The 26,672-nt window shown below is 44.5% G+C and overlaps 1 protein-coding gene across 1 annotated transcript in view; it reads right to left on the bottom strand.

Annotated features, from left to right (window-relative positions):
• The window catches only part of LOC138370529 (uncharacterized), a 184,025-nt gene that overhangs the window by 121,029 nt on the left and 36,324 nt on the right, over positions 1-26,672 (bottom strand). Inside the window, exon 2 of the mRNA XM_069334913.1 lies at positions 13,881-13,925. Within this exon, the coding sequence (XP_069191014.1) occupies positions 13,881-13,925 (45 nt within the window). The remainder of the gene's footprint in view (positions 1-13,880; positions 13,926-26,672) is intronic.

Below are 26,672 nucleotides of genomic sequence, written 5' to 3'. Positions count from 1 at the left end.
GAGGAGGAATAATATTTTGTGATTCAAAGTCTGCTCATCAAGCAATCGAAAACTTCTGGATGATCGACAGCAAGAACCTCATACTAGCAATTATAAATGACCTAATTGCTGCACAGAGTAAAGGGTCTCGAATCTCCCTTGTATGGATACCTTCACACATAAATATAACCCATCATAATGACACAGACATTGTAGCCAAATTAGCGAGTAACAAAGATGAAGTTGAATTAGATCTAAGTATCCCCATCTCTGCTGTCAAAACTATATTGTTCCAAACAATCAGGTCTGATAGGAAATAACTTACTGACTCCCAACGACCTGAAAACACCAGTATTAAAAGCTATGATTTGTTCAGATCTGAAACCTATATTTATGGGCAGCACAAAATGTCTACCAGACTGTGCGACACAGTGGTTGCAAGGATCAGGTTGGGTTACCGTTACCTGTGGCAGGTGGCTACAGGTGATGGATCTCCCAATCCTGAGCACTCCAGATGCACTGTGAACAGGAACTGGACCATGATCTCCCACACTACATCACCGTCTGCCCAGTTATCAGGCCATTCAGACCCATTGGCATGAGGTACCTGGAGTTTTGCAATTACTTTATTCACTCTCGCGTTCTTGAGGATATCCTCATATTACACCCAAAATTTGCCAGTGCAAGTTACTGAACATATGGCCCTGTATGACTAACCATCCTGCGAGATGGGCACTTTCAGTATAACTGCTGCCTTATTCACTCTTGTGTTGATGATATCCTCATAATGCACCCGGAGTCTGCCAGTGCAAACTACTGATCACGTGCCTCTGTATGACTAACCATCCTGTGTGATGGAGATTTTTTAGCACCACGTAGCTAGCTTTTGACACACTGTACTCCCCTTCATATAGTCTAGTGCAGCTGCACTAATGAAGATATGTGTCTAAATCTGCACTAAAGTGAAGCTGCACTAAATGTGTTAATAATAATAATAATACAAAAATAATTCTCTATCACCCCCTCAACTATCCTATCACCCATCCCTTTAACCACCCCCCCTTCCACCGCCCCCCTTCCCACCACCACCACCACTTGGACCAACACGACAACTTAAACCGTCCATTGGTACACAGCCGCTGGTACCGTTCAACCCATCTTCCCTCCAAGCCCTCCCCCTCCCACCCCCTTCCCTCCAAGCCCTCCCCCTCCCTCCCTGCCCATCCCATACTGTTCAGGTAGTGGGAGACTGTTATAGCACCCTCTTGCCCTCGCTCGCTTTATTATCACCCCCATCATCTTCTCCTTCTGTTCTCCCTCCCTCCCCCCCCCTTCTCTCTCTCTCTCTCTGATTTCTTAAGAGAGAGAATGGCTAATTAGTTGGCCAACTATTTTTAACTGAGGGCTGAGGGAGAGGAGGAGAGAGGAAGAGAGAGAGGAAGAGAAGGGAAGAGAGGGGAGAGGAGGAAAGGGGAAGAGAGGGGAAGAGAGGGGAGACAGGGAAGGAGAGAACGGATAAAGCAGAAAACAAGAAAGTAGTCTAAAAATGACAGACAAAACACGGAGGGGAAAGTGAGAGAAGGGAAGGGGCAAGGGAGGGAAGGGGCAAGGGAAGGGAGAAAGGGGAGGGTACTAGCAGGGAGGGAAGGGAAGGGAAGGGGAAGGGAAGGAAGAAGGAGGGAGGGAAGAAGGAGGGAGTCCTAACACTATAACTGGACTTAAAAGTCTTGTTCCCCTCCGCTTGTTTGGTCACGGTTCTGGCTGATAACTAAGCGGTTTTTTAAGTCCCCTCAAGTCCCGCTGGTCGTGAAAAGAGATTGGATGGGCCTTGTTTTTTTTCTGGTGGATCTGCCGTGTCCTGAATATCCAGCAAAGTGTACCTTGAGTATTCCGCTACGTACACTAGAGTATATTCTTTACGTATACCAGAATATTTGTTAGACACATGCCGGGATGTGTCACCGGTCCATGTGTCACCGGTCCGTGTGTCACCGGTCATTATGTCATCGGTCCATGTGTCACCGGTCATTATGTCATCGGTCCATGTGTCACTGGTCACTGTGTCACCGGTCCATGTTTCACCGGTCCATGTGTCACCGGTCACTAGTCCATGTGTCACCGGTCACCGGTCCATGTGTCACCGGTCCATGTGTCACGGGTCACTGTGTCACGGGTCACTATCTCTAACAGCCATCACGTGACACGTCGCCAGGCAAATACCATTATATTTTGATCTCTGTAACTAAGTAATTGACTACTTAAAACAATATTTGACAACACTATCGCATCTGTCTCCCTCCCTCCCCTTCCCTCAACGCCTTATTCTTACCCTCCCTTTCCCTCTCTTCCCTTCCCCTCACCCTCACAGCCCTCTCCCTTCCTTACCTCCCTTCTCTTTCCCTTCTTTTCACCTCTTCCCGGTCTGGCCTCCCATTAGGATCAGATGACAGGAGACCAAAAGGGTCAGTACGTAACGAAGAGGAACTACCTACCTGTAACGACTCGAGAAAGAGACCTGGGAGTGGACGTAATATCTTAAACTATTATTTGACGTAATATCTTAACTATTAGAGGCACATATTAATAGGATAACGTCAGTAGCGTTATCTACGCTAGCAAAAGTTAGAACAACATTCTGGAACCAAAGTAAAGAGGCATTTACAGCGCTTTACGCTGGCTACGTGAGACCAGTCTTAGAGTATGCAGCCTCACCGTGGAGTTCCCACCTGAAGAAATTGGAAAAAGATTCAGAATTTTGCGACAAGGCTTGTTCCAGAGTGGCGAGGAATAAGGTATGAAGAACGACTAAAGGAACTGAACCTGACGACGCTAGAAAAAAGAGAGTGGAAACATGGTAGAGACGTATAAAATACTTAGGGGGATTGACATAATGGAAAAAAGAGAAATGTTTACAATTAATACCACTAGAACGGATTGAAGCCTGAGATTCAGACGAGTCATAAAGATGTTAGAAGTTTTCATTTAGCGTAAAAGTAGTGGGAAAGTGGAATGAGCTAAAGGAGCAGGTTGTGCAAGGAAACTCTATTTATAATTTCCAAAGTACATAGGATACGGAAATAGGACAGGAGTCACTGCTTTCAACAACCGGAGGCTAGAAACGTGGGGTCCGAGAGCTAATGCTCGATCCTGCAGGCACAAATAGGTGGGTACACACACACACACACACGTTTCCTCTCTGATTTCTAAATAACTGTCGAAGAACAATCTTTTAAGGCATCTTTTTCAGAACCCGTGTTGATGCTTTGATATAAGGAAGTAAATTCTCTCTAGGTGTGTGTGTGTGTGTGTGAGTGTGTGTGTGTGTGTGTGTGTGTGTGTGTGTGTGTGTGTGTGTGTGTGTGTGTGTCTAATGTAATGATTCCCGAGTTTTTCGCACATTGTAGCGTGTGTTGCTGATGTTATCCTATTAACATGTGCCACTGGAGTTAGGTCTGGAGGTGTATCCACGCCTACATTTATCTCTCTAGTCGTTACCGGAAACTAGTTTTCCTTCATTGTGTATCGTCCAGTCGGCTTCCTGCCATTTTTCCCCATTTCCGTCAACTTACACTTGGTGTTGAATTCTAGTAGCCACCTCTCGGACCAATTCTGCAGCACATGTGTGTGTGTGTGTGATGGTGCTCTCCTTGTTACCTTAAATCTCTCTTCATCTCTCATTCTCTATATCACCCCCCCCCCCTCTCTCTCTCTCTCCCTGATCCCATTATTCCTGTCTACCTCTCCCTCTCCTTCTGTCTGTCTCCATCTCTCCGTCTCCCCGTTCTGGTGTAACCATGGGTGACGGAGGCCCTGCCGTCCGTCACTGTCTGCGGCCACCAGCTGCTCCTCCCTCCGGCATTCTCACATTCCATCCCAATTCTCATTTTTGGGCTTCGTCACTTTTTGCCGTGTTTCCCGTTTCTGCCATTTGCTTCAATATGTATTTGTTTTTAATTTACGTGTCTCCGGCGGGACTTTTCTTCTTTATTCTCTCTACTGATGCGTTTCTTCCTCTGTTGGTGCATTTTTTCCTCTGCTGGTGCATTTCTTTCTTTTGCATGCTGACGGCAGAAGTCAGAACATCATTCAGGAACCTTAATAAACAGACTTGTAGATATCACTGTACACCACGTACGTGAGACCAGCCCCAGAGTATGCTGTCTCGTCCTAGAGCTCTCATTCCAAAAAGCACACAAAGAGACTTGAACAAAAAGAGTCCAGATAAATATCAATTGTCATCCACACTTCCGTGGAAATAAACATTCCATTAACCAGGGTGCTAGAAGACTCGAACCGCGGCCCCACGTGTGTGTGTGTGTGAGGCCAAAGCTCTATCCAGAGCTCTCCAGCCCGACTCGTCTAGGAATTACGAGGGATAGGGGTATAAAGAGAGACTGAATGAACTGCACCCAACGTGGCTAGGGATGAAAAGAGGGAGAGAAGACTTGCAAAAAGAGACATGAATACGTAGGGAAATTGAGAAGAGTGGAAAGAGAGATGTTCACAATGACTTCCAACAGAAGAGGACACGGATGGATGCTGGAGACTAGGATGAGCCCTGGGCCATGCTTTGTTATGGTGAGAGTAATAGAGAAGTTGAATGAACTAAACGGGGGTTGACCAGACCTCACACACTAGAAGTTGAAGGGACGACGACGTTTCGGTCCGTCCTGGACCATTCTCAAGTCGAACAAGTCGTCGTCCCTTCAACTTCTAGTGTGTGGTCTGGTCAACATACTTCAGCCACGTTATTGTGACTCATCGCCTGCAACTAAACGAGGGGATTGTAGAAGAGAAGTTCATTCATGATTATTCAATCCAAGTCTCATAGTGTTCAAGAGAGAACTTAACAAACACCTCCAAAGGATACCTGATCAACCAGGCTGTGACTCATACGTCAGGCTGCGAGCAGCCGCGTCCAACAGCCTGGTTGACCAGTCCAGCAACCAGGAGGCCTGGTCGACGACCGGGCCACGGGGTCGCTGAGCCCCGAAATCACCTCAAGATAACCTCAAGGTATGATATGAGAATAGGTTTTCTAGAGAAGGCACCAGGATAGAGATTTGGGATGGGACGTTGATAAGCAATGGTGCCCAACCACTTGGGGTGGACGGTAGAGCGACTGGCTCCCTTCATGCAGGTCGGAGTTCAATCCCCGACCGTCCAAATGGTTGGGGCACCATTCCTGCCTTCCCCCCCCCCCCCGGCCCCATGCCAAATCCATATTTTGAAACCAGAAAACGAACTCAAGAGAAACTTCACGGGTATGAAACCAGTTCCACCACTGAGAGACACGAGTGACGAAAAACTAAAGGAGCTAAGCTTCTTACCACCGAAAAACAAACAAGAGAGACATAGTCATAGCATACAAAGTACTCAGGGAAAGTGGAAGAGTACACAAGCACAGGCTTTGCGACATGAAAGCGACAAGAGTGAAGGGACGCAGATTAAAATCAAATATACCAAATAAGCCACAAGGGTCATTATAAGAGAGAAAATAAGGGCAGAAACGAACTAAGGGAGTAATGTGATGAGAGCAGCTCCCATACACAGATTTTAAATGTAGATAGGCGGGACCCAAGAGCTGAAGTTCAGATCACACAATAGCATTCAATGGGCTTAAAAACAAATCCAATATAAGAGAAACTATCTGGAGAGATTGGAGTGCTTTAGTTGGTGATAACGAGTCCGCGCTCTCGCACTCACCCTCACGAAATTATCTCTCATCATCATCTCCGAGACAGAGAGAGACAGAGACACACACACACACAATGACGAACACACTCAGAGACAGACATTGAAAGCAAGAGTAAATAAATATGGGTGAATTCTATCTCCTCAATCTACATTCGCTGAAGTCATGATGAAAATTGAACTGCCACACGTGTGGCAAGATTTTGCCGTGTGTGAGAAGGAATGGAGGCCGGACACATGGCGTGGGAGGACGGCGGGGTGGGAAGGAGGCAAAGGGAGAGGAAGTGCAAAGGGGACAAAGACTGAAGGTTGGTGGAACAGGAGACAAGATACTAACGCACACACACACTTAGGAGAGAGGGTTGAGGGAGCTCCAGAGTTTCCTATAAATTTGGTAGGGTTAAACAGGCAATATCACATTGATAAACTGTATACGAGGGGACGAATATCTGGTCAACTGACAGATACCATAACAAAGTTAAAAGACACAAAGCAGAAATAGTGTACTTGACCGAAAGTGTCATACTGCATTGTGAAGTGACTAGTTGGACAGGGTGACCACTGGTGGCGCCCTCACCAGGAGGGCAAGAAGACGACATCACCACCTGCCCCCCTACACCACCTGCCCCCTACACCACCTGCCCCCCTACACCACCTGGCCCCCTACACCACCTGCCCCCTACACCACCTGCCCCCCTACACCACCTGCCCCCTACACCACCTGCCCCCCTACACCACTTGCCCCCTACACCACCTGCCCCCCTACACCAGCACTCACCAAGCACGACCACAACGACTGGCAGTGTCGTGGGAGTCGTTATCCAATTAGCGCCAGCCATACCCAGCTGGTGTACCTGCTGTGCTGCTGGAGTATCCGAGGGACAACTAAGAGGAATGAAGAGGATGGAAACAGAGCAGCCAAAGGATATTAACCTGACCATATGGAAGAGATCTACGGCTTGAGAGGAATGCAGGAATGGGGAGCGAGGGAAGGCCATTAGTACAGTAAAACGTTGGGAAAGTTTGGATGAAGTAGTGAGAGGAAATGCAGGAAGAGATGGAAGAGGAGAGAAGGAAAAGGGGAGAAGAAATAGAGGCACGTAAAGAAGAGGCAGCGTCTCTGGGAAGACAGCTTCAAGAATTACAAGAGATGGAAGACATACAATATAATTGAAGGCCTAAAGTTAAAACTTGACAGGAGTGACGAACTCCGCATTGTAACCTTGAACCAAGTAGACGAAGTGAAGGAAATTAATTGCATTAATGGCACGTGTGAATAGATTACAGAGCAGAGTAGAAACGGTGGAAGAGGAAGGGAAGGTAACAGAGTTAACAGAGGAAAGAATTAAACAAACAGAATATAACCGAGATTTGGGGTAAGATAATTACCAAAACAGTGCTGAAGGCTGTAAACACTACCCACGTCAAGAAATGTACCAGGCAGAAGCTGGAGAGGAAGAGATCAGCAATAATAGGCAAACTCCAAGAGCCTGAGGGGGATACATGGCAAATAAAGAGAGAACAAATAGACAGAACAAAAATTAAATAACAAATTCTACACACAATTCAGGTCGGAGATGAAACAAGGAAAATGGAGCATTTCTGCAGACTAGGCAAGTTTCGGAGGGGAGGAAATCGACCAGTGAAAGTTATTTTGATGAACAGCAACCCAATATATTAGTATATAATGGCAGAGATGAGGTCTTTAAGAAATAAGGAAAAGTACCAAGAAGTGTTTATTAGACAGAATATGTCTAAGGAAGGAGGGAGGCACCAAGGAGAACCAGACAAAAAAATGAGAAATGCAAGACCAGAAAATAGTACAAATGACACACAGCACGAAGTAACTCTGGCAACAGAAATTAGAACACAGGAACATAGTGGGGCAGGACAGCTTACCAATGAAATAGAATGTAGGAAGATAGCAGGGCTGCCCAGCCAAACAAGGAATCTACACAAACGAATAGCCGAGAGTGACTGGTTCACCATACCCCCGTCCCCTTATCAGATATTTAAATGCAGCCACATAAACAAATACTCCACGGGGGAAAACAAAAACAGCCAAATTGGCACGCATAGTATAAAAGTAATGTACACAAATGCAAATGGAATTGCTAATAAAGGAATAGAGTTGGAGGAACGAGTGGCAGAAATACAGCCGCACATGATCTCGATAATGAAAACTAAACAGACAAGCGTTATAGGGAAGGCATCCCTTCACAAGAGGGTATCAAGTAATAGGGAAAGATAGGGTGCACAGAGGGGGAGATTGTGTAGCTCTGTTGTTACTGCTACACTACAGCTTTGAAGAATTTATACAAAAGTATATATTAGGAATAGAAACAGTGGGAATCATGAAGATAGTGATCACAATTATATATTATCCCCCAACAAAGAAATCAACGTCTAGGGAAGAATACGACAGATGCAATGGGAACTGCCTACAGGTGATATAAAAAGGAGCCACAGTAGGAAGGGGGACACGTGCTAAAGTCCTAATATTAGGGGACTTCAACCACAGAAAAATAGACTGGATAAATAAGGATCCCCCACAGTGGGTGATGAAACAGTTAGAGCAAAACTGGTAGACATGACGGACAAACACTTCTTAACGCAATATGTCACAGAACCAACAAGAGTAAAAGGAGACGATCTATCAGCAACACTAGACTTGGTGTTTTCCCAACATAAGGCAGATGTTGAAAAAATAGAGAATCAGATCCTTCTATGAGCAATAGCGACCACTGCAGAGTCATGTTTGAATACATAATGAAGCTAAAGGAATTGGTTACACAAAGAAACCCAGTGAAGAAGAGAGATTACAGACGCGAGGACTTCAACAGGATGAGGGACTTTCTGCGGGAAATCCAATCAGAAAGGGAAATGGAAGAGAAGACAACCAACTAGATGATGGAATTCATTGCTGGGAAATGTACCGATGCAACGGAACAGAAGGAGGCGGGTGAAAAGAAAATGAGAAAGAACAAGGAATGAACACCCAAATTAGGACAGAAGTTCAAATGCAACTTGAAAAATGACATTGCTGCAAAAGATAAGAAACAACTAAAGCTGTTCTATTGCGAAAAAAGGAGAAAAATTAGAGTGCGAGACTATGTATTCAGACTGAGGAAACAACGGGGAGCTCTCACAGAGAACGATAAGGAGGTATGCGAGAAACTCAATAAAAGATTTCAATAGGTATTTACATTAGAACCAGCGTGGAGACCAAGGCTACAAGATGAAAGGTCAGTGGAAATAGTGGATGGCATTGTAGTCATTGTAGAAGAGGTGAAAAAAATCCTGGGGGAATTGAGGGACCCCACTTGTTATATTCCTCCAGCTTGATACCTCCTGTCTGACTGTGACTCTTTGTTTTCTGTACTTCAGATACTCCTTAATCTCACCATTACTGCTGAGGGAGGCTGCAGAAGTACTGACATTTAGATAACGGCAGAAGTACCGTTATCTAAAGCTTTTGTAAGACGCTTGAGATAGGAAGTCTCCCAGATGTCTGGAAAAGGAGTCCCAATAGTCCCAATGTTCAAAAAAGGGGATAGAAAGGAGGCAGTGAACAGTGTCATTGACAAGTATTCCTTGCAAAGTTCTAGAGAAAGTAATCAGGTCGAGAATGGTGGAGCTTCTTAAGAGGATTGACTCTGTCAAATAATCAGCATGGGTTTAGAAATGGATGAACTTAACCAGGTTTGTCAGGCACGACAAACCTGATTGAATTTTATGACAAGGTTACTAAAATAAGACAGCAAAAAGGAAGGCTGAGTAGACTGTATTTGTCTAGACTGTCAAATAGCATTTGACACTGTTCCCCATCAAAGAATTGTACAAGACGAAGAACCAGTCTGGGATAACTGGGAAAAACACTGAACTGCGTAAAGGAGTACCTGAAGGACAGAAAACAAAGAGTCACAGTCAGACAGGAGGTATCAAACTGGAGGAATATAACAAGTGGGGTCCCACAAGGCTCTGTCTTGGGACCATTGATTTTCCTAATTTATGTGAACGTCCTGCCCGAAGGAGTGAGCTCAAACATGTCAATGTTTGCTGATGAGAAACGTGAAAACAGATGAGGACTCTAGGAAGTTACAAGACCCTGATAAACTCCAGGAATCGTCAAACATAGGTTGCTGGAATTCAATACCAACAAGTGTAAGGTAATGCGCATTGGAAAGGGAAAGAGAAGACCAGACGGCATCTACACCATACGGGAAAAGCAGCTACAAGAATCAGAAAGAGAGAAGAATCTGGAAGTGGATATAATTCAGACACCCTACCCGGAGGCGCACATAAACAAGATAACATCGGCAGCATATGAGACGCTGACAAATATAAAAACATGTACAAACCGAAATTAGGACTCCTTTAAGACAATCTGCACAACATTTGTTAGACCAATTCTGGAATATGCATCACCGACATAGAATCCCCCACCTTGCCAAGCATAAAGCCAAAATTGAAAAGTTTTGCAACAAGATTAGTGCCAGAGCTAAGAGGGTTAAGCTACAAACATAGGCTAATGGAACTAAATCCCACAACCCTGGAGAATAGAAGGAACAGAGGTGATATGATCACAACATACAAGATACTAAGTGGAACAGATAAGGTGAATAAGAATCATAACCTATTCAGATTGAGAGAAAGTAGGACAAGAGGACATAGGTGGAAGCTGGAAACGCAAGTGAGCCAGAGTGACGTAAGGAAATACGTCAAATACGTCCCTGTACAGGTAGTCAACAAGTGGAATACTCTAAGAGAAGAAGTTGTGGAAGCCACCTCCATCCACAGCTTTAAGGACCGATTCAATAAAGCATTTGAATGTCAGAATAAATCAATTGAAAAGCAACAGGTACAAGGCTAGTAGACGGGGCATATAGATTTAAACCTCATTTCCTGGTAGACACTAATAGGTAAGTACCACTGTTCCTGGCACCTAGAAGCTAGAAGTGTGAGAGAAGAACATTGTTGAGGGGAACAAGACACTGCTGAGGGGAACAAGACACTGCTGAAGGGAACAAGACACTGCTGAGGGGAACAAGACACTGCTGAAGGGAACAAGACACTGCTGAGGGGAACAAGACACTGCCTGCTGAAGGGAACAAGACACTGCTGAGGGGAACAAGACACTCCTGAGGGGAACAAAACACTGCTGAAGGGGAACAAGACACTACTGAAGGGAACAAGACACTGCTGAGGGGAACAAGACACTGCTGAGGGGAACAAGTCACTGCTGAAGGGAACAAGACACTGCTGAAGGGAACAAGTCACTGCTGAAGGGAACAAGACACTGCTGAAGGGAACAAGACACTGCTGAAGGGAACAAGACACTGCTGAAGGGAACAAGACACTGCTGAAGGGAACAAGACACTGCTGAGGGGAACAAGTCACTGCTGAAGGGAACAAGACACTGCTGAAGGGAACAAGTCACTGCTGAAGGGAACAAGACACTGCTGAAGGGAACAAGACACTGCTGAAGGGAACAAGACACTGCTGAAGGGAACAAGACACTGCTGAAGGGAACAAGACACTGCTGAAGGGAACAAGACACTGCTGAAGGGAACAAGTCACTGCTGAAGGGAACAAGACACTGCTGAAGGGAACAAGACACTGCTGAAGGGAACAAGACACTGCTGAAGGGAACAAGACACTGCTGAAGGGAACAAGACACTGCTGAGGGGAACAAGTCACTGCTGAAGGGAACAAGACACTGCTGAAGGGAACAAGTCACTGCTGAAGGGAACAAGACACTGCTGAAGGGAACAAGACACTGCTGAAGGGAACAAGACACTGCTGAGGGGAACAAGTCACTGCTGAAGGGAACAAGACACTGCTGAAGGGAACAAGACACTGCTGAAGGGAACAAGACACTGCTGAAGGGAACAATATAACATAGACAATATAAGCGTATATATTCTTCAAGTAGAAATCAAACTCGAAAAACACTGTTTTTCAGGAATAAATCAGAAAATACTCTTATATATCATTAAAGATGCGTCTATACAAGAAAAGTTATACACACGTATTAAATACACAAATATAAAATAACTACAATGTCCAGAAAATACAGAATGTCTTACAATAGTCTAAAAACCATATAATGGATAAATAATTTATATAAGAAAATACAGAATAGCTAAACATCGTCTTAACACACAAAAAAGCTAAATTTTGTGTAAATAAACACAGAAAAGCTAAATTTTGTGTAAATAAACACAAAAAAGCTAAATTTTGTCTAAAAAAACACAGAAAAGCTAAATTTTGTGTAAATAAACACAGAAAAGCTAAATTTTGTGTAAATAAACACAGAAAAGCTAAATTTAGTCTTAAAAACACTTAGAATGGGTAAATATTTTCTTAAAATCCACTTCACGTGAATCTCTGGAAAAAAGATAAATGTTCTTAAAAGCTACGTGGCCACTTTTAACATAAAAGCCTCAGCCTTCAGAATACTAGTTCATAGTAGAATAATGACAAAAAGTAGGTAACAGAAGCAATACTTTTCTTAATATAATTTTATAAATTAGAAAAAAAACTTACCCTATTGTCAGAATCTGAAGCACAGTACACATACATATAAATTATACATAGAAATATATATATAAACATTATATTAAACATATTAGGAAGACTGTGCATATAAAATAGAAATGAACACACACACACACACACATATATATTACATATATTACATAAATACAAATACACAAATAATTACATAATTAAAAAAAACACTGAGACTCGTAAATATTACTATACATAAACTACACATAAATAAACACATATACATTAGTACACTACAATACATACAAATACACACACATATTAACACATATGTACATTAATATACATTAATACATATATACTTTAATACAGATACACATACATCAATAAAAAGATACATAAATATACCTATAAATAATAACACACATAAAACACATATAGATACACTAATATCTTACACAAAAAGCCTATGTGTAACAGCCTACAAATATGAACATACTGTTCACTCAGTAAAACATACATGTGATACCATTGAACGAAAAATTCCACCAAACAGAACAAACAGACATGCAAGTGGTCTCGTGTGATTGGTGCAGGATGGTCACCACTCTAAGTGGGCCACTTAGTGAACGTGGTTAGTCCCTAGGCAACCCTTGACATGCGAATCACCTTGTTTGGTCATGCACGAGAAGAGACCATATATGTATGTAATTAGGTCAATGTTAGCGTAATTTACGGTTAGGTTAAGTGTGTTACTTAGATATTCTCTTTCTCTCTCTCTCTCTCTCTCTCTCTCTCTCTCTCTCTCTCTCTCTCTCTCTCTCTCTCTCTCTCTCTCTTTCTCTCTCCTTTACTTTTTCTCATTCTGATAGATCTCTATCACTAACAAGTCTCTTTACCTTACATACGCACCCACACCACCACACACCCCCACCATCAACTATCCACACACACCCACCACCAATCATCCACACACACCCACCACCAACCATCCACACACACCCACCACCAACCATCCACACACACCCACCACCACCATTCATCCACACACACCCCCACCACCAACTATCCACACAAACCCCCACCACCAACTATCCACACAAACCCCCACCACCAACTATCCACACAAACCCCCACCATCAACTATCCTCACACCCCCACCACCAACTATCCACACGCCCCCACCACCAACCTTCCACACACCCCTACCACCAACCATCCACACACACACCCACCACCAACCATCCATACACACACCCCCACCACCAACCATCCACACACACCCCCACCACCAACCATCTACACACACCCCCACACCACCAACCATCCACACACACCCACCACCACCAACCATCCACACCCCCCCCCACCACCACCACCAACCATCCACACCCCCCCCCACCACCACCAACCATGCACACCCCCCCACCAACCATCCACACACACCCCACCACCAACCATCCATACACACCCACACACCCCCACCACCAACCATCCACACACCCACATACAAACGCGTGTTAAAACGGTCACAAAAAAGTGGTGCAGCAAAGCAGAGGTGCGCAACACAGCCGAGGACACAGCCGAGGACACAGCTGAGGACACAGACGAGGACACAGACGAGGACACAGCTGAGGACACAGACGAGGACACAGACGAGGACAAGAGAGACGTGCAGCAAGCGTGTAACTCACCTGACGGTGGGCAGGTCTTCGTCGTTTTCAGGCAGTTCGGGAAAGCTAGAGGGAGGCAGAGAGGAAGGACACGACACTGTAGAAATAACATCACATACTGTCTGCCAGACTTGGTCGTGGAGCCTCTGTGCGAACTGACGGACACACACACACACACACACACACACACACACACACACACACACACACACACACACACACACTCACACACACACACACACACACACACACACACACACACTCACACACACACACACACACACACACACACACACACACACACACACACACACACACACACACACACACACAATCTGTACACCTGTTGATTGACGGTTGAGAGGCGGGACCAAAGAGCCAGAGCTCAACCCCCGCAAACACAACTAGGTGAGTACAACTAGGTGAGTACACAATGCAAAACAAAATCGGCGCATAATTTAGAAATTCAGGGCAGATAAGTGAGGGAAGCCAAGACATAATGAAGGGGGAACCCAGATAGATAATGACGAGGAAGACGAGGACGAGGAGGATTACCAGGAAGAGAAGAGAAGAGAAGAGAAGAGAAGAGAAGAGAAGAGAAGAGAAGAGAAGAGAAGAGAAGAGAAGAGAAGAGAGGAGGAGGGTAGAGAAGCCAAGAATGAGGAGACGAAGATTAGGAGCGGGAAATAGGGTCCTTGGGAAAGATATATGTGAAGGAATGTATTATAATATAATGCCGAGATTCAAAGGAGACTAATATACTAGAGCTCAGAGGTCTGTAGAGGTGCCCTGACCTCCTTCACCTGATATGTAAGGTCAGGAATGATAGGTAAACACATGTGCGAGATGGGTATGAAGATAGGGAAAGGGTGGGTAAGTCAACTGGTCGGTGACCCAGTTAGGGACTAGGCCAGCTAGGGGGTAAACCAGCTAGGGGAGGGTAGAGGTATGAGTGTAGGTTTTCAATGCAGCTAAGGGAGTGAAAAAGTTTAAATGTATTTTTTGTACAAAAGTCTGAAATGCATTAGTTAACGACCAGCGTAAAAAATCCCTTTGAAAATTAATGTCATTGAATTCTCGAAATGATTCATGAAATTTATAAAAAAAATTTTTAGACCATTAAATATTTTATAACAGCCAGTGACAATGACAAAATTAAAGGGAGCCCCCGACTCATTTACAAATCAAGGCATTTTAAAATAATAAATGAAAAATAACAGACACACACACACACACACACACACACACACACACACACACACACACACACACACACACACACACACACACACCTGGCATACATCAACAGAGGCTCCAGGGCCCAGCCAACACAGTGCTTATAAGCTAGACAAAACAATGAGTGGTGATGCAACATCTAACACTACGGTGAATGTTTATTAACACATTAAATACCTCCCGTTACCTGCGTATAGTTACGACAAGTGAGAGCAAACGGCGGGAGAATGGGCGGGTGTGGGTTAGGGTCATCTCAAGTCTGGTTTTATCTGTATGAAGCAATTGTGCTGTTATCACTGACGACGATATAGCCGAGGTTAAAGGCTATGTAAACTCGAATTATGAAGTAGTAGTAGTTTAGATGTGTGTTTGTGTGTGTGTGTGTGTGTGTGTGTGTGTGTGTGTGTGTGTGTGTGTGTGTGTGTGTGTGTGTGTGTGTGTGTGTGTGTGTGTGTGTGTGTGTGTGTGTGTGTGTGTGTGTGTAAAACACCAACAATCAAGGTGAAGAGACATGGAATGGGTGGTAATGTTCAAACGTGATAGAACAATTTTATGCTCCTCTGTATATATATACATATTTATACACACACACACACGCACACATATTTATATATACAAGTTAGACGAGGCATTTACATTCTATTTACATAAGCCCAGTGGAAGCCTTACCATCATAATAACCCAGAAGAACCCTTATCCCCACATTAAAGAGGAGAGACCCTTATCTTCATATTAACCAGAGAGAGAGAGGGATAAAACTCCAGACTGAACACTGTGGGAGGCAAAGTGGCCCACATCTGTAAAATGGGGTCTCGGGCCGGCCTGGATGGGCGGAGAGCATGCTAATGGGCGCAGCCTTGACACACTCTTGAATGGGAACTTGTGTTACATGATGTACTTTCCTTCCCAGTGATAAAAATGTGTGTGTGTGTGTGTGTGTGTGTGTGTGTGTGTGTGTGTGTGTGTGTGTGTGTGTGTGTGTGTGTGTGTGTGTGTACTCACCTAGTTGTGTTTGCGGGGTTGAGCTTTAGCTCTTTGGTCCCGCCTCTCAACTGTCAATCAACTGGTGTACAGATTCCTGAGCCTACTGGGCTCTATCATATCTACATTTGAAACTGTGTATGGAGTCAGCCTCCACCACATCACTGCCTAATGCATTCCATTTGTTAACATCTCTGACACTGAAAAAAATCTTTCTAACGTCTCTGTGGTTCATTTGGGAACTACGTTTCCACCTATGTCCCCTTGTTCGCGTACCCCCCGTATTAAACAGATTATCTTTATTTAGCGTGTCAATTCCTCTAAGAATTTTGTAGGTAGTGATCATGTCTCCCCTTACTCTTATGTCTTCCAGTGTCGTAAAGTGAGCGTGTGTGCGCGCGCGTGCAGACGCATTTAATTACAGACGCTGGAGACTTCTGTGAGAGAATATTATATTTCTGGTTAATGCTTAATATGAGGAGTTATGTGGGCCCAGTTGGGTGCCTCTGGCTGTTAAGAGAAGTAAGGTGGCGTAATTATGTGATTAAGAACAATTATTTACCTCTTCGTGGGTTGTAAATTTTACCTGGCCGAGTATAATAGTATGAGGCGCTCATACATGTGTCGTGTACATCTTTGCTACACACACATATACACACACACATACAATTGACAGTTGAGAGGCGGGCCGAAAGAGCAAAGCTCAACCCCCGAAAACACAACTAGGTGAATACACACACATACACACTCCCAAACTGTATCACAATATATATAGCAGCCTCACAAAACTTAACTCATACAAAATGCATCACCCCCTCACAATATTCAACACCTTTGTGCAATTAAGTACCTCTCACAATATACAACACTCATACAATATCCGTCACAAAATAAACCCTCACAAAACAGAGCAGCCTCACAAAATACAACACCTTTACAGAATACAACAATAACCCCCACACAATGCATCCTTCGTTATCAGAGCCATTCAGAACCCCTTCACTGCGGCTTCTTCACTGATGAAAAAATTCAGTAACTCAAAAAGCCCCTTTACGTGAGTACACTACATGCATGTATCAATTTATTCAATATACAATTATAGATTTTAAAATCATATTGATATATGAATGCAAGATCACTGTGAGGTTAGACCATCACGGCAGTCACTGCTGGAACAGGTTAGATGAGTCAGTAAGTTCAGGCAGTGATATTCACTTCCAATCACTGTTCACTGTTACAAGTGCCGTGACGACACGTTTTCAAACCAATTTTTGTCATTAGCTGCCATAGGAGAAAATGTGTACCAAAAAAAGTTGTTTAGACAATAAGCAAACACACAGCCATCAGCAAATTTGATTAAAAGATATTAAATAAAACAATTTAATTACAAACACAGACACACACGGATAATATAATTAGCGCGCGGAATACCAACAGGCCCGAGTCTGGCTTTGTTTGTTTGTTTGTTTAGGCGAAAGTGCATTTGTTCTGATTTTGTTCTACATAATGTTTCATATGTTTATCCTTTCATAGAAGTCATTTAAACGAAGAGAGGCGTTATTGCGATTGGATTGCTTAAAAATGAGTTCCCTTAGAGTAGTCTTTTGATCAGTTAAACTGTTGGTGGTGTAGGAAGGTATAACAAGATTTAGGCCAGAGGCCACGAGCCATTACACAGTAGTTAGTCAGAGGTTTTGGGCAAGGAGCTGTGTTTATGGTTGCTCGTTTAGCTGTAATAGTGTGGATCTAATTATTTACAGTGGCTATGGGGACGAGGATGTCCCTATTGGTTTTTTCAGCTAGATTGCGTGTGTGTGTGTGTGTGTGTGTGTGTGTATGTGTGTGTGTGTGTGTGTGTGTGTGTGTGTGTGTGTGTGTGTGTGTGTGTGTGTGTGTGTGTGTGTGTGTGTGTGTGTGTGTGGGTGGGTGTGCGTGTGTGTGTGGGTGTGTGTGTGTGTGGGTGTGTGTGTGTGTGTGTGTGTGTGTGTGTGTGTGTGTGTGTGTGTGTGTGTGTGTGTGTGTGTGTGTGTGTTTGTGTTTTTCCCAAGTTGATGAACAGGTTCAAACGTTTATATTGCATCAGATTTTTTTTAAAGGAGGCGAGAGCATTTGTTTGCCTTTGGTAACGAGGTATTAATTTTTATTGGATGACAGCAATAAATAACAAAAAAAATAATTTTCGTATGGTTTATTTCTCAAACTGCTTAAGCTTTTGTAGAGACAATATTTCCAAGTAACTTTTTTTATATTAACACATCTACATTTGTGCAGCTACCCTAGACTATATGAACGGAAGTACAGTGTAAAAAAAACTTGCTTTGTGATGCTAAAATTCTTCATTACACAGGGAGGGAATTATCAGGGGGGAAAGCGCCAAGCCATTACGACTATATAGCACTTGGAAGGGGTCGGGATACGGATTTGGGATGGTACGGGGGAAAGGAATGGTGCCCAACCACTTGGACGGTCGGGGAGTGAACGCCGGGAAGAAGTCTACGGTGGCTGCCACCCAGGGTTCACTACCCCACACACACCACTTTCACGCCATTCGAAAACACACACATTGTTCCTTAATAAAAACTACTCCTACGTCTCTATCTGGTTAATGAATTCCGTTGAGTAATTCTTAGAAGGGAATGGTACTATCAGGAGAGAGCGCCAAGCCATTACTACTATATAGCACTGGGAAGGGGTCAGGATTAGGATTTGGGATGGGACGAGGGGAAAGGAATGGTGTCCAACCACTTAGACGGTCTGGGATAATTGTTAGAAGCCGATGCTTAACGAGAGGAAGCACCAATATTCGTGCAAAGGAAACTATCCATTAACTCTGTTAATAAGTAAGATAGAAAGTGAGGATGGTTCACGCCCAGAAACAAGGGTGCGGCGGCAGTTGTGAAGAAACAACTGTCCCGGGCGTCTAATGACCGCACGTAGACAGTTGCTGACGTAGACAGTTGCTGACGTAGACAGTTACCGTAGCAGACAGTTACCGACGCAGACAGTTACCGTAGCAGACAGTTACCGACGCAGACAGTTACCGTAGCAGACAGTTACCGTAGCAGACAGTTACCGACGCAGACAGTTACCGTAGCAGACAGTTACCGACGCAGACAGTTACCGTAGCAGACAGTTACCGACGCAGACAGTTACCGTCGCAGACAGTTACCGACGCAGACAGTTACCGACGCAGACAGTTACCGACGTAGACACCAACGCAGACAGTTGGTAGAGCTTATAAGGAGCGAGAGGAAGCAAACAGAACGCCGCCATTCCGGGTCCCAGGCCAATGTGCCAAGGTCTTAGGAACATTTTAACATCTCTTGAGGTTACCTTGAGATGATTTCGGGGCTTAGCGTCCCCGCGGCCCGGTCCTCGACCAGGCCTCCACCCCCAGGAAGCAGCCCGTAGCAGCTGTCTAACTACCATGTACCTATTTACTGCTAGGTAACAAGGGCATCAGGGTGAAAGAAACAGTTTACCTAATTGTCTCCGCCTCCACCGGGGATCGAACCCGGGACCTCAGGTCTACGAATCTGAAGCACTGTCCACCCAGCTGTCAGGCGCCTTGACATGGCAACCGTTGCTGTCAACACGTTTAACTGAAATGCAATTAAGCTCTTGACATCTTTCACGACGTCAAGGCCAAACTTCTGTATCAAGCTGACACAAAATCATCAACTACCATTCCCATGAATCTCGGTAGGCCTAGAGAATTCCCACTACAGCGACTACCGTAATACAGGTAGTTCCGAGGATTAATCCCCCAAGGGCCCGGTCTTTAACCACGCCTATACGGTGGTACATCAAGATGTCAACACGAAAAACCTACAATGTAAACAATATTTGATTTCCTCCTGAGCTTATCTATGCCACAGCTGTAACAGTTATGGCAGAACAATACGTAAATTAGCCTCATTAACTGGGAACCAATTAAACCTGATTAATAGAAAATAAATGACAAAACAGGTTCAATTATGGAGACTTAGTGGCTCTCGAGGCTGGCTCTTTATACTAAATTTGCTAATTTGTCCAATAATTTCACAGTTCTATTGCTCACTGCCCAATATAATGAAATATAACACTATAATAACGACTGAGACACAATATACCACATATACAGCAATGAATACATATATACATAAATATACATTTGTTGTATTTTCTCGGATGGTGCCCAACCGTCCAAGTACTTGGGCACCATTCCTTCCCCCCCCCCTCCGCGTCCCATCCCAAATCCTTATCCTGACCCCTTCCCAGTGCTATATAGTCGTCATGGCTTCGCGCTTTCCCCTAATAGTATATGGGGAACTTGTTGGTATATGGTTTACATCTTTACGGAAAAATACAGATTGTATTAAATTGTCTCTGACAACATTTGTCAAAGGACGAAGTCTATTTCTCGGCGAGTGTGTGTGTGGGACTTGTTCAGGACACCAGGAGGAGCTGAGGTCGCTCCTCGGTGCAACCGGACGCTATACAACTCGCAAATTGGACGTGACGCAAGTCCATACCAACATTGGACGTCACACAAGTCCATACCAACATTTACCACGCCGGAAAAAGGCCGATAGATAAAGCCCTCATTCCCCACTGAACGAGACAAACAGTATACATATAACATCATTATATGTTAAGTAAAACATACACACACACAAATATATATATATATATATATATATATATATATATATATATATATATATATATATATATATATATATGCAAATCAGCGGAGTCTCAAAGGGTTCTGTACTTGGACCTATCTTGTTTCTGATATACATAAATGATTTTCCAGATGAAATAGACTCATTCCTCTCAATGTTTGCTGTTGGTTATGAGCAGGATTAAAACAGAGGAGGACAGCGTGAGAGTAGAAGAATATATGGGAAACTGAAGGAATCGTCCAACAAATGGCTATTACAGTTTAACTCGGGAAAATGTAAAGTAATGAAGATAGGCATAAGGAGCAGGAGGTAAGATACAAGGTACCATTTGGAAGATGAAATCCTTCAAGATTCACTGACAAATACCTGGGGTTGATATCATACCAGATCTGTTCCCCCTGATGCCCACATCAGGAGGATATCATCAGCGGTATATGATAGGTTGGCTAACATAAGAACTACCTTTAGTAACTCGTATAAGGAATCATTTAGAACCTTGTATGCCACATACGTCAGACCAATCTTGGAGTATGCAGCACCGATGGGGAGGCCATAACTAGTCAAGCACAAAATTAAATTGAAGAAGGTTCTAAGGTATGCCATTAGAGTATTACCCGAGCTGAGGGGTCTCTTCAACGAGGAGAGACCCCTCACACCACACCCACAACCACACCCACAACCACACCCACCCCTACACCCACCACACCCACAACCACACCCACCCCTACACCCACCACACCCACACCCACACGCACACACCCCACACCACACACACCCACCCCCACACCCACACCACACACACACCACCCACCCACACCCACACCCACACCACACACACCCTACACCCCCCCCCCCCCCACACCACACACACCCCACACAAAGATAAAACACACGGTCCCTCGGGACATAAAGACACACACCAACAATATTTCAGCAGGAGTGTGAGAGAATAACCAGGAGACCATCGCGCCATCTCTCTCACTCCCCGTCCTTCGCTCCTCCTAGGAAAAAAAAACAAATACCACATCCAAGCGCCCCCTTCCCCAAGGCCTTGTTCCTCCTGCAATAAGTATTTTCTTACCAGTTCTCACCAATGTTTATAATTGGGAATTTGGACGAGAAAATAAAAGAGCCGCACTTATCATCTTGCCATTTCGTTCGCATTTCCATTGAGCTTCGTTCGAATTGAAATTTTAGAGGAAGAATGAAACGTTTTGAAAATGGAGTGAAAAAAATTTGAAAGCGCCCCGAAAGTTGTCTTACTTCGAAATGCTTTACTGAAGACTTCATTCGTGTTTTATTGAAATCTTTCAATTAAAAGAGAGAGATTAATTAGTGCTCCTGCATTTTATATTCGTTCGTCAATACCCTTCGTCATTACTTATATATTAGAGAAAAAACCCAACATTCGATCTCTAACCTCTAAGGAAAAACTAATGTACAAACTCTAAAGAAAACACATTCCGGATTTCTGACTTTATGAAAATCTGACACAATCAGATTTTATAGGGTCTTATAGGTGCCGATATTTCTTAAGAATGTGGCACTGGGGCTGACCCCGAATGACCTGTAACTCCTATGACCTGGACTATTGGAGCCTCGAACCGCCAACCACATTAAAGCTTGCTCGTAACTCTACTGAGCCACCAGCACCTGTTTATAAGGATTATAAATTGCTCAATTGCTAACCACCATATTGAGGTAGTAGTTAATATGACAAGGACGTGGACCACCTCCCCGCCACTGTGACACAACACAGGGAGACCTAAAGTTCCAGTTGGGCAGCAGATGGGTCACTCTGCAATCCTTCCTTATTATGAGTTACTGGTGGCTCAGTAGGTAGAGTCGCGGGCCACTGTTTATGTGGTCTGCGGTCCGTGTGTGTGTGTGTGTGTGTGTGTGTGTGTGTGTGTGTGTGTGTGTGTGTGTGTGTGTGTGTGTGTGTGTGTGTGTGTGTGTGTGTGTGTGTACTCAACTAAACGTACTCACTTAATTGTGCTTGCGGGGGTTGAGCTTTGGCTCTTTGGTCCCGCCTCTCAACCGTCAATCAACAAGGTGTGTGTGTGTGTGTGTGTGTGTGTGTGTGTGTGTGTGTGTGTGTGTGTGTGTGTGTGTGTGTGTGTGTGTGTGTGTGTATGTGTATGTGTGTGTGTGTGTGTTTTAAGGACATGCCATTTAATTTCCGAATATATGTCTTGTGTTGTCCTATACCGTAAACAATCCAGGTCAGCGGTGATTGAATACTGGTCATACGTCTTCAGAGATTGATTAACTTCAAACTTTTGTAATGTATACAATATGTTGGGTTTCTTAATTATATTTATGGCTTCTAGAAATGTTTCATATTAATGATAAGTAATGTTATATACTTATTGAGATATATGATATAAAATCAAAGATTGATTTCTTTCTTAATTATGGGCGGTGGTGTAAAGGGTTACAGAGGCACATAATCGGTTCAGGAACTGAACCCTCTACTTTGTTTAGCTAAGCAAATATCAATCTTTTGACGCTAGTTACAGAATTATTAGCGTTATATACAGGTACACATACTCATACATGCATGTACATATATACACATATACATATATACATACACAGAGATTTAGTAATATCTTGGTTTTAGAGGCAAGATTTTGTTTAATATATATATATATATATATATATATATATATATATATATTTTATATATATATATATATATATATATATATATATATATATATATATATATATATATGTATATATATATATATATATATATGTATATATATATATATATATATATGTATATATATATATATATATATATATGTATATATATATATATATATATGTATACTCGAACTTGGAATTGTATACCAGTAACAGAGGTTTTCTATGTACTCCCACTACCTGTGTCACCTCCTCCCACTACCTGTGTCACCTCCTCCCACTACCTGTGTCTCATCCTCCCACTACCTGTGTCTCCTCCTCCCACTACCTGTGTCACCTCCTCCCACCACCTGTGTCTCCTCCTCCCACCACCTGTGTCTCCTCCGCTGACACACACCCGTGTCCAACTTGAAACAAACACAGCTTTGTGTTCCCTTCCTTAGTAGCCGGAAGGCGACCCGCACCGTCTCCACTAATTATCTTCCTTCTTCTGACTCCTCTCTCTCTCCCTCCTCCCACACCTTAGAGAGGCTGGTGTAGAGGTTAGAGAAGCTGGTGTAGAGGCTAGAGCGGCTGGTGTAGAGGTTAGAGGGGCTGGTGTAGAGGTTAGAGAGGCTGGTGTAGAGGTTAGAGAGGCTGGTGTAGAGGCTAGAGCGGCTGGTGTAGAGGTTAGAGAGGCTGGTGTAGAGGTTAGAGAGGCCGGTGTAGAGGTTAGAGAAGCTGGTGTAGAGGTTAGAGCGGCTGGTGTAGAGGTTAGAGGGGCTGGTGTAGAGGTTAGAGAGGCTGGTGTAGAGGTTAGAGAGGCAGGTGTGGGTGTGGAAGGCTCCGGTGAGGCAGGGGAGGCGGCGGGAGGCGCTAAGCCCCACCATCAGCACAACATTAAGGCCAGAAACCTGACAACAATCGATACATAACATTGTTTTTTTACTAGTTACCGATCCCGCATTGTGTGTTGCACCTATGTGCGGGCTCGGTGTTGTTCCTCTCTCGTGTGTGTGTGTTGTGTGCTGGTGCTGATGTGAGGCTATTGTGATGGTGTAGTGATGCTGTGATCTGCTCCTGCTGTTGGGCTTTGTCTTGCTGTGATCTTGAGATGTTGAGATGATTTCGGGGCTTTCAGCGTCCCCGCGGCCCGGTCCTCGACCAGGCCTCCACCCCCAGGAAGTAACGCGTGACAGATGGCTAACACCCAGGTACCAATTTTACTGCTAGGTAACAGGGGCATAGAGTGAAAGAAACTCTGCCCATTGTTTCTCACCGGCGCCTGGGATTGAACCCAGGACCACGGGATCACAAGTACAGCGTGCTGTCCGCTCGGCCGACCGGCTTCCCTGTGGTGGTGGTAAGCAAAACACAAGAGGGCTAAAACCTCTTGTGTTTTAGAGGTCTAAAGTAAGACTTACTCTTCTAAAGTAAGAAGATAAGAGTTCACTTATCTCCATTCTAGAGAACAGAGGCCAAACCTGAACTGTAATAACAAGAATAAGCCCCCAAAGATAACATTAGTATCCCATTAAAAAAAATACTTTTTTTAAAGAAATATATACTGAACCATTATTCTATTTCCCTTTATTCCATACATTGATGCATTAAGATTCCTGACTTACGATCCCTACTGGTTATCACTCCCAGATCTTTTTTCGCGTTCAGATCTGGCAACATTGAACATTCTCCAGCTGAGATCTGGCAACACTGTTACTATCCTCAGAGGCCTCCAGAGACACTCAGTGTAAACATCACACAAATGTATCCATACTTGAAAAATAATTCTTTATTTATTTAATAAAGGAATTAAAGATATCTAACAATTATCGTCCATCAAGGCAAAGTTTCTCTCCGGAACACCTGGGGTTCAATCCCCGACCATCTTACAAGTGGTGAGGCACCATTCCTTTCCCCTGTCCCATCCCAAATCGTTATCCTGATCAATTACAAGTATTACATAGTTCATCAAGGCAAATTGCGTGAAAAGCCGCTGGCTTCCTGTCCTCGTCGAGGCCACTAGTATTGGTGGCCCCTCAGGTAAATTCAGGTAAATAGTCATCATGGCGTAGCGCTTTCTCCTGATAAGTTTCCTTCCACACGAAGACGAACAGCCTCGGAGACAAGACAATCACCAACGGGTAATTAAGAGGTAAACCATCTTTAACTTGTCCTGGTCCGCACTCGAGACAATTGACGTCCCCTTGCGCAGACACCAACAGTCTGCTGGATCTCTTGGGCTAACCCAGCTGTTATCTCTCCAGATATCACCCCCACCAATCACTGCGCCACCTGCCTGCCCCCGTCACCCCTCCTGCAAGCAGTGAACCTGTCCTCGCGCCTGAATATCGCATTCTGGTCCGAAATCTACCAATCCGTTAAAAATGCGCCGTGTTAGTAAAAATGAAAGCACCGCATTATCGACGTCCCCCCCCTCCCCCCCATGTGTCGCCCTCGATGGGTTAGGTGGGTTGGTTGGGGGAGTCGTTACTCTTTTGGTTAGACAGAAACAGTTGAATTTTTGTACGGAGACAGAAATCAGGAGAATGGGTTGGGATACACCGGTTGCCTGTCCATTAGTAGATCAGCGAGGCCCTCCTGGAGCACCGATCAATCTCGGACGGGCGACAGACACCTGTCAATTTGTCAACCTGGCCACGGAGCTAGTGCGCGCGCGCGCATGCGCCCCGCAATAAAGAAAAAGTATCATTTGCTCCTATTGTCTGCTGGACTGTTGTCGATGACGTCACAGCCGCGAGAGCAATTACCATCCATTTGGCCATTAGTGAGTGGCATGACGCCCGTCTCGCTAATGGCTGAATTACTGTAATATGAACCTGTCGTGGAGGCCACTTGTCACGGCCACCTGCTTCACTCCCTGGTCACTGTCTCATTAGCGGTGTGGTGCTGTGGTGGTGGTGGTGCTGTGGTGGTGGTGGTGCTGTGGTGGTGCTGGTGCTATGGTGGTGCTGTGGTGGTGGTGCTGTGGTGGTGGTGCTGTGGTGGTGGTGCGGTGGTGGTGGTGATGCTGTGGTGGTGGTGCTATGGTGGTGCTGTGGTGGTGCTGTGGTGGTGGTGGTGCTGTGGTGGTGCTAGGTGTGGTGGTGTTGTGGTGGTGGTGCGGTGGTGGTGGTGATGCTGTGGTGGTGGTGCTGTGGTGGTGGTGGTGCTGTGGTGGTGGTGCTGCTGTGGTGGTGCTAGGTGTAGTGGTGCTAGGTGTGGTGGTGCTGTGGTGGTGGTGCGGTGGTGGTGGTGATGCTGTGGTGGTGGTGCTGTGGTGGTGGTGGTGCTG

The sequence above is a fragment of the Procambarus clarkii genome, chromosome 32, assembly GCF_040958095.1.
Source record: "Procambarus clarkii isolate CNS0578487 chromosome 32, FALCON_Pclarkii_2.0, whole genome shotgun sequence".
Classification (NCBI taxonomy): Eukaryota; Metazoa; Arthropoda; class Malacostraca; order Decapoda; family Cambaridae; genus Procambarus; species Procambarus clarkii.
The sequence above is the reverse complement of the archived record's forward strand: the minus strand, read 5'-3'. Positions and strand labels throughout refer to the sequence as shown.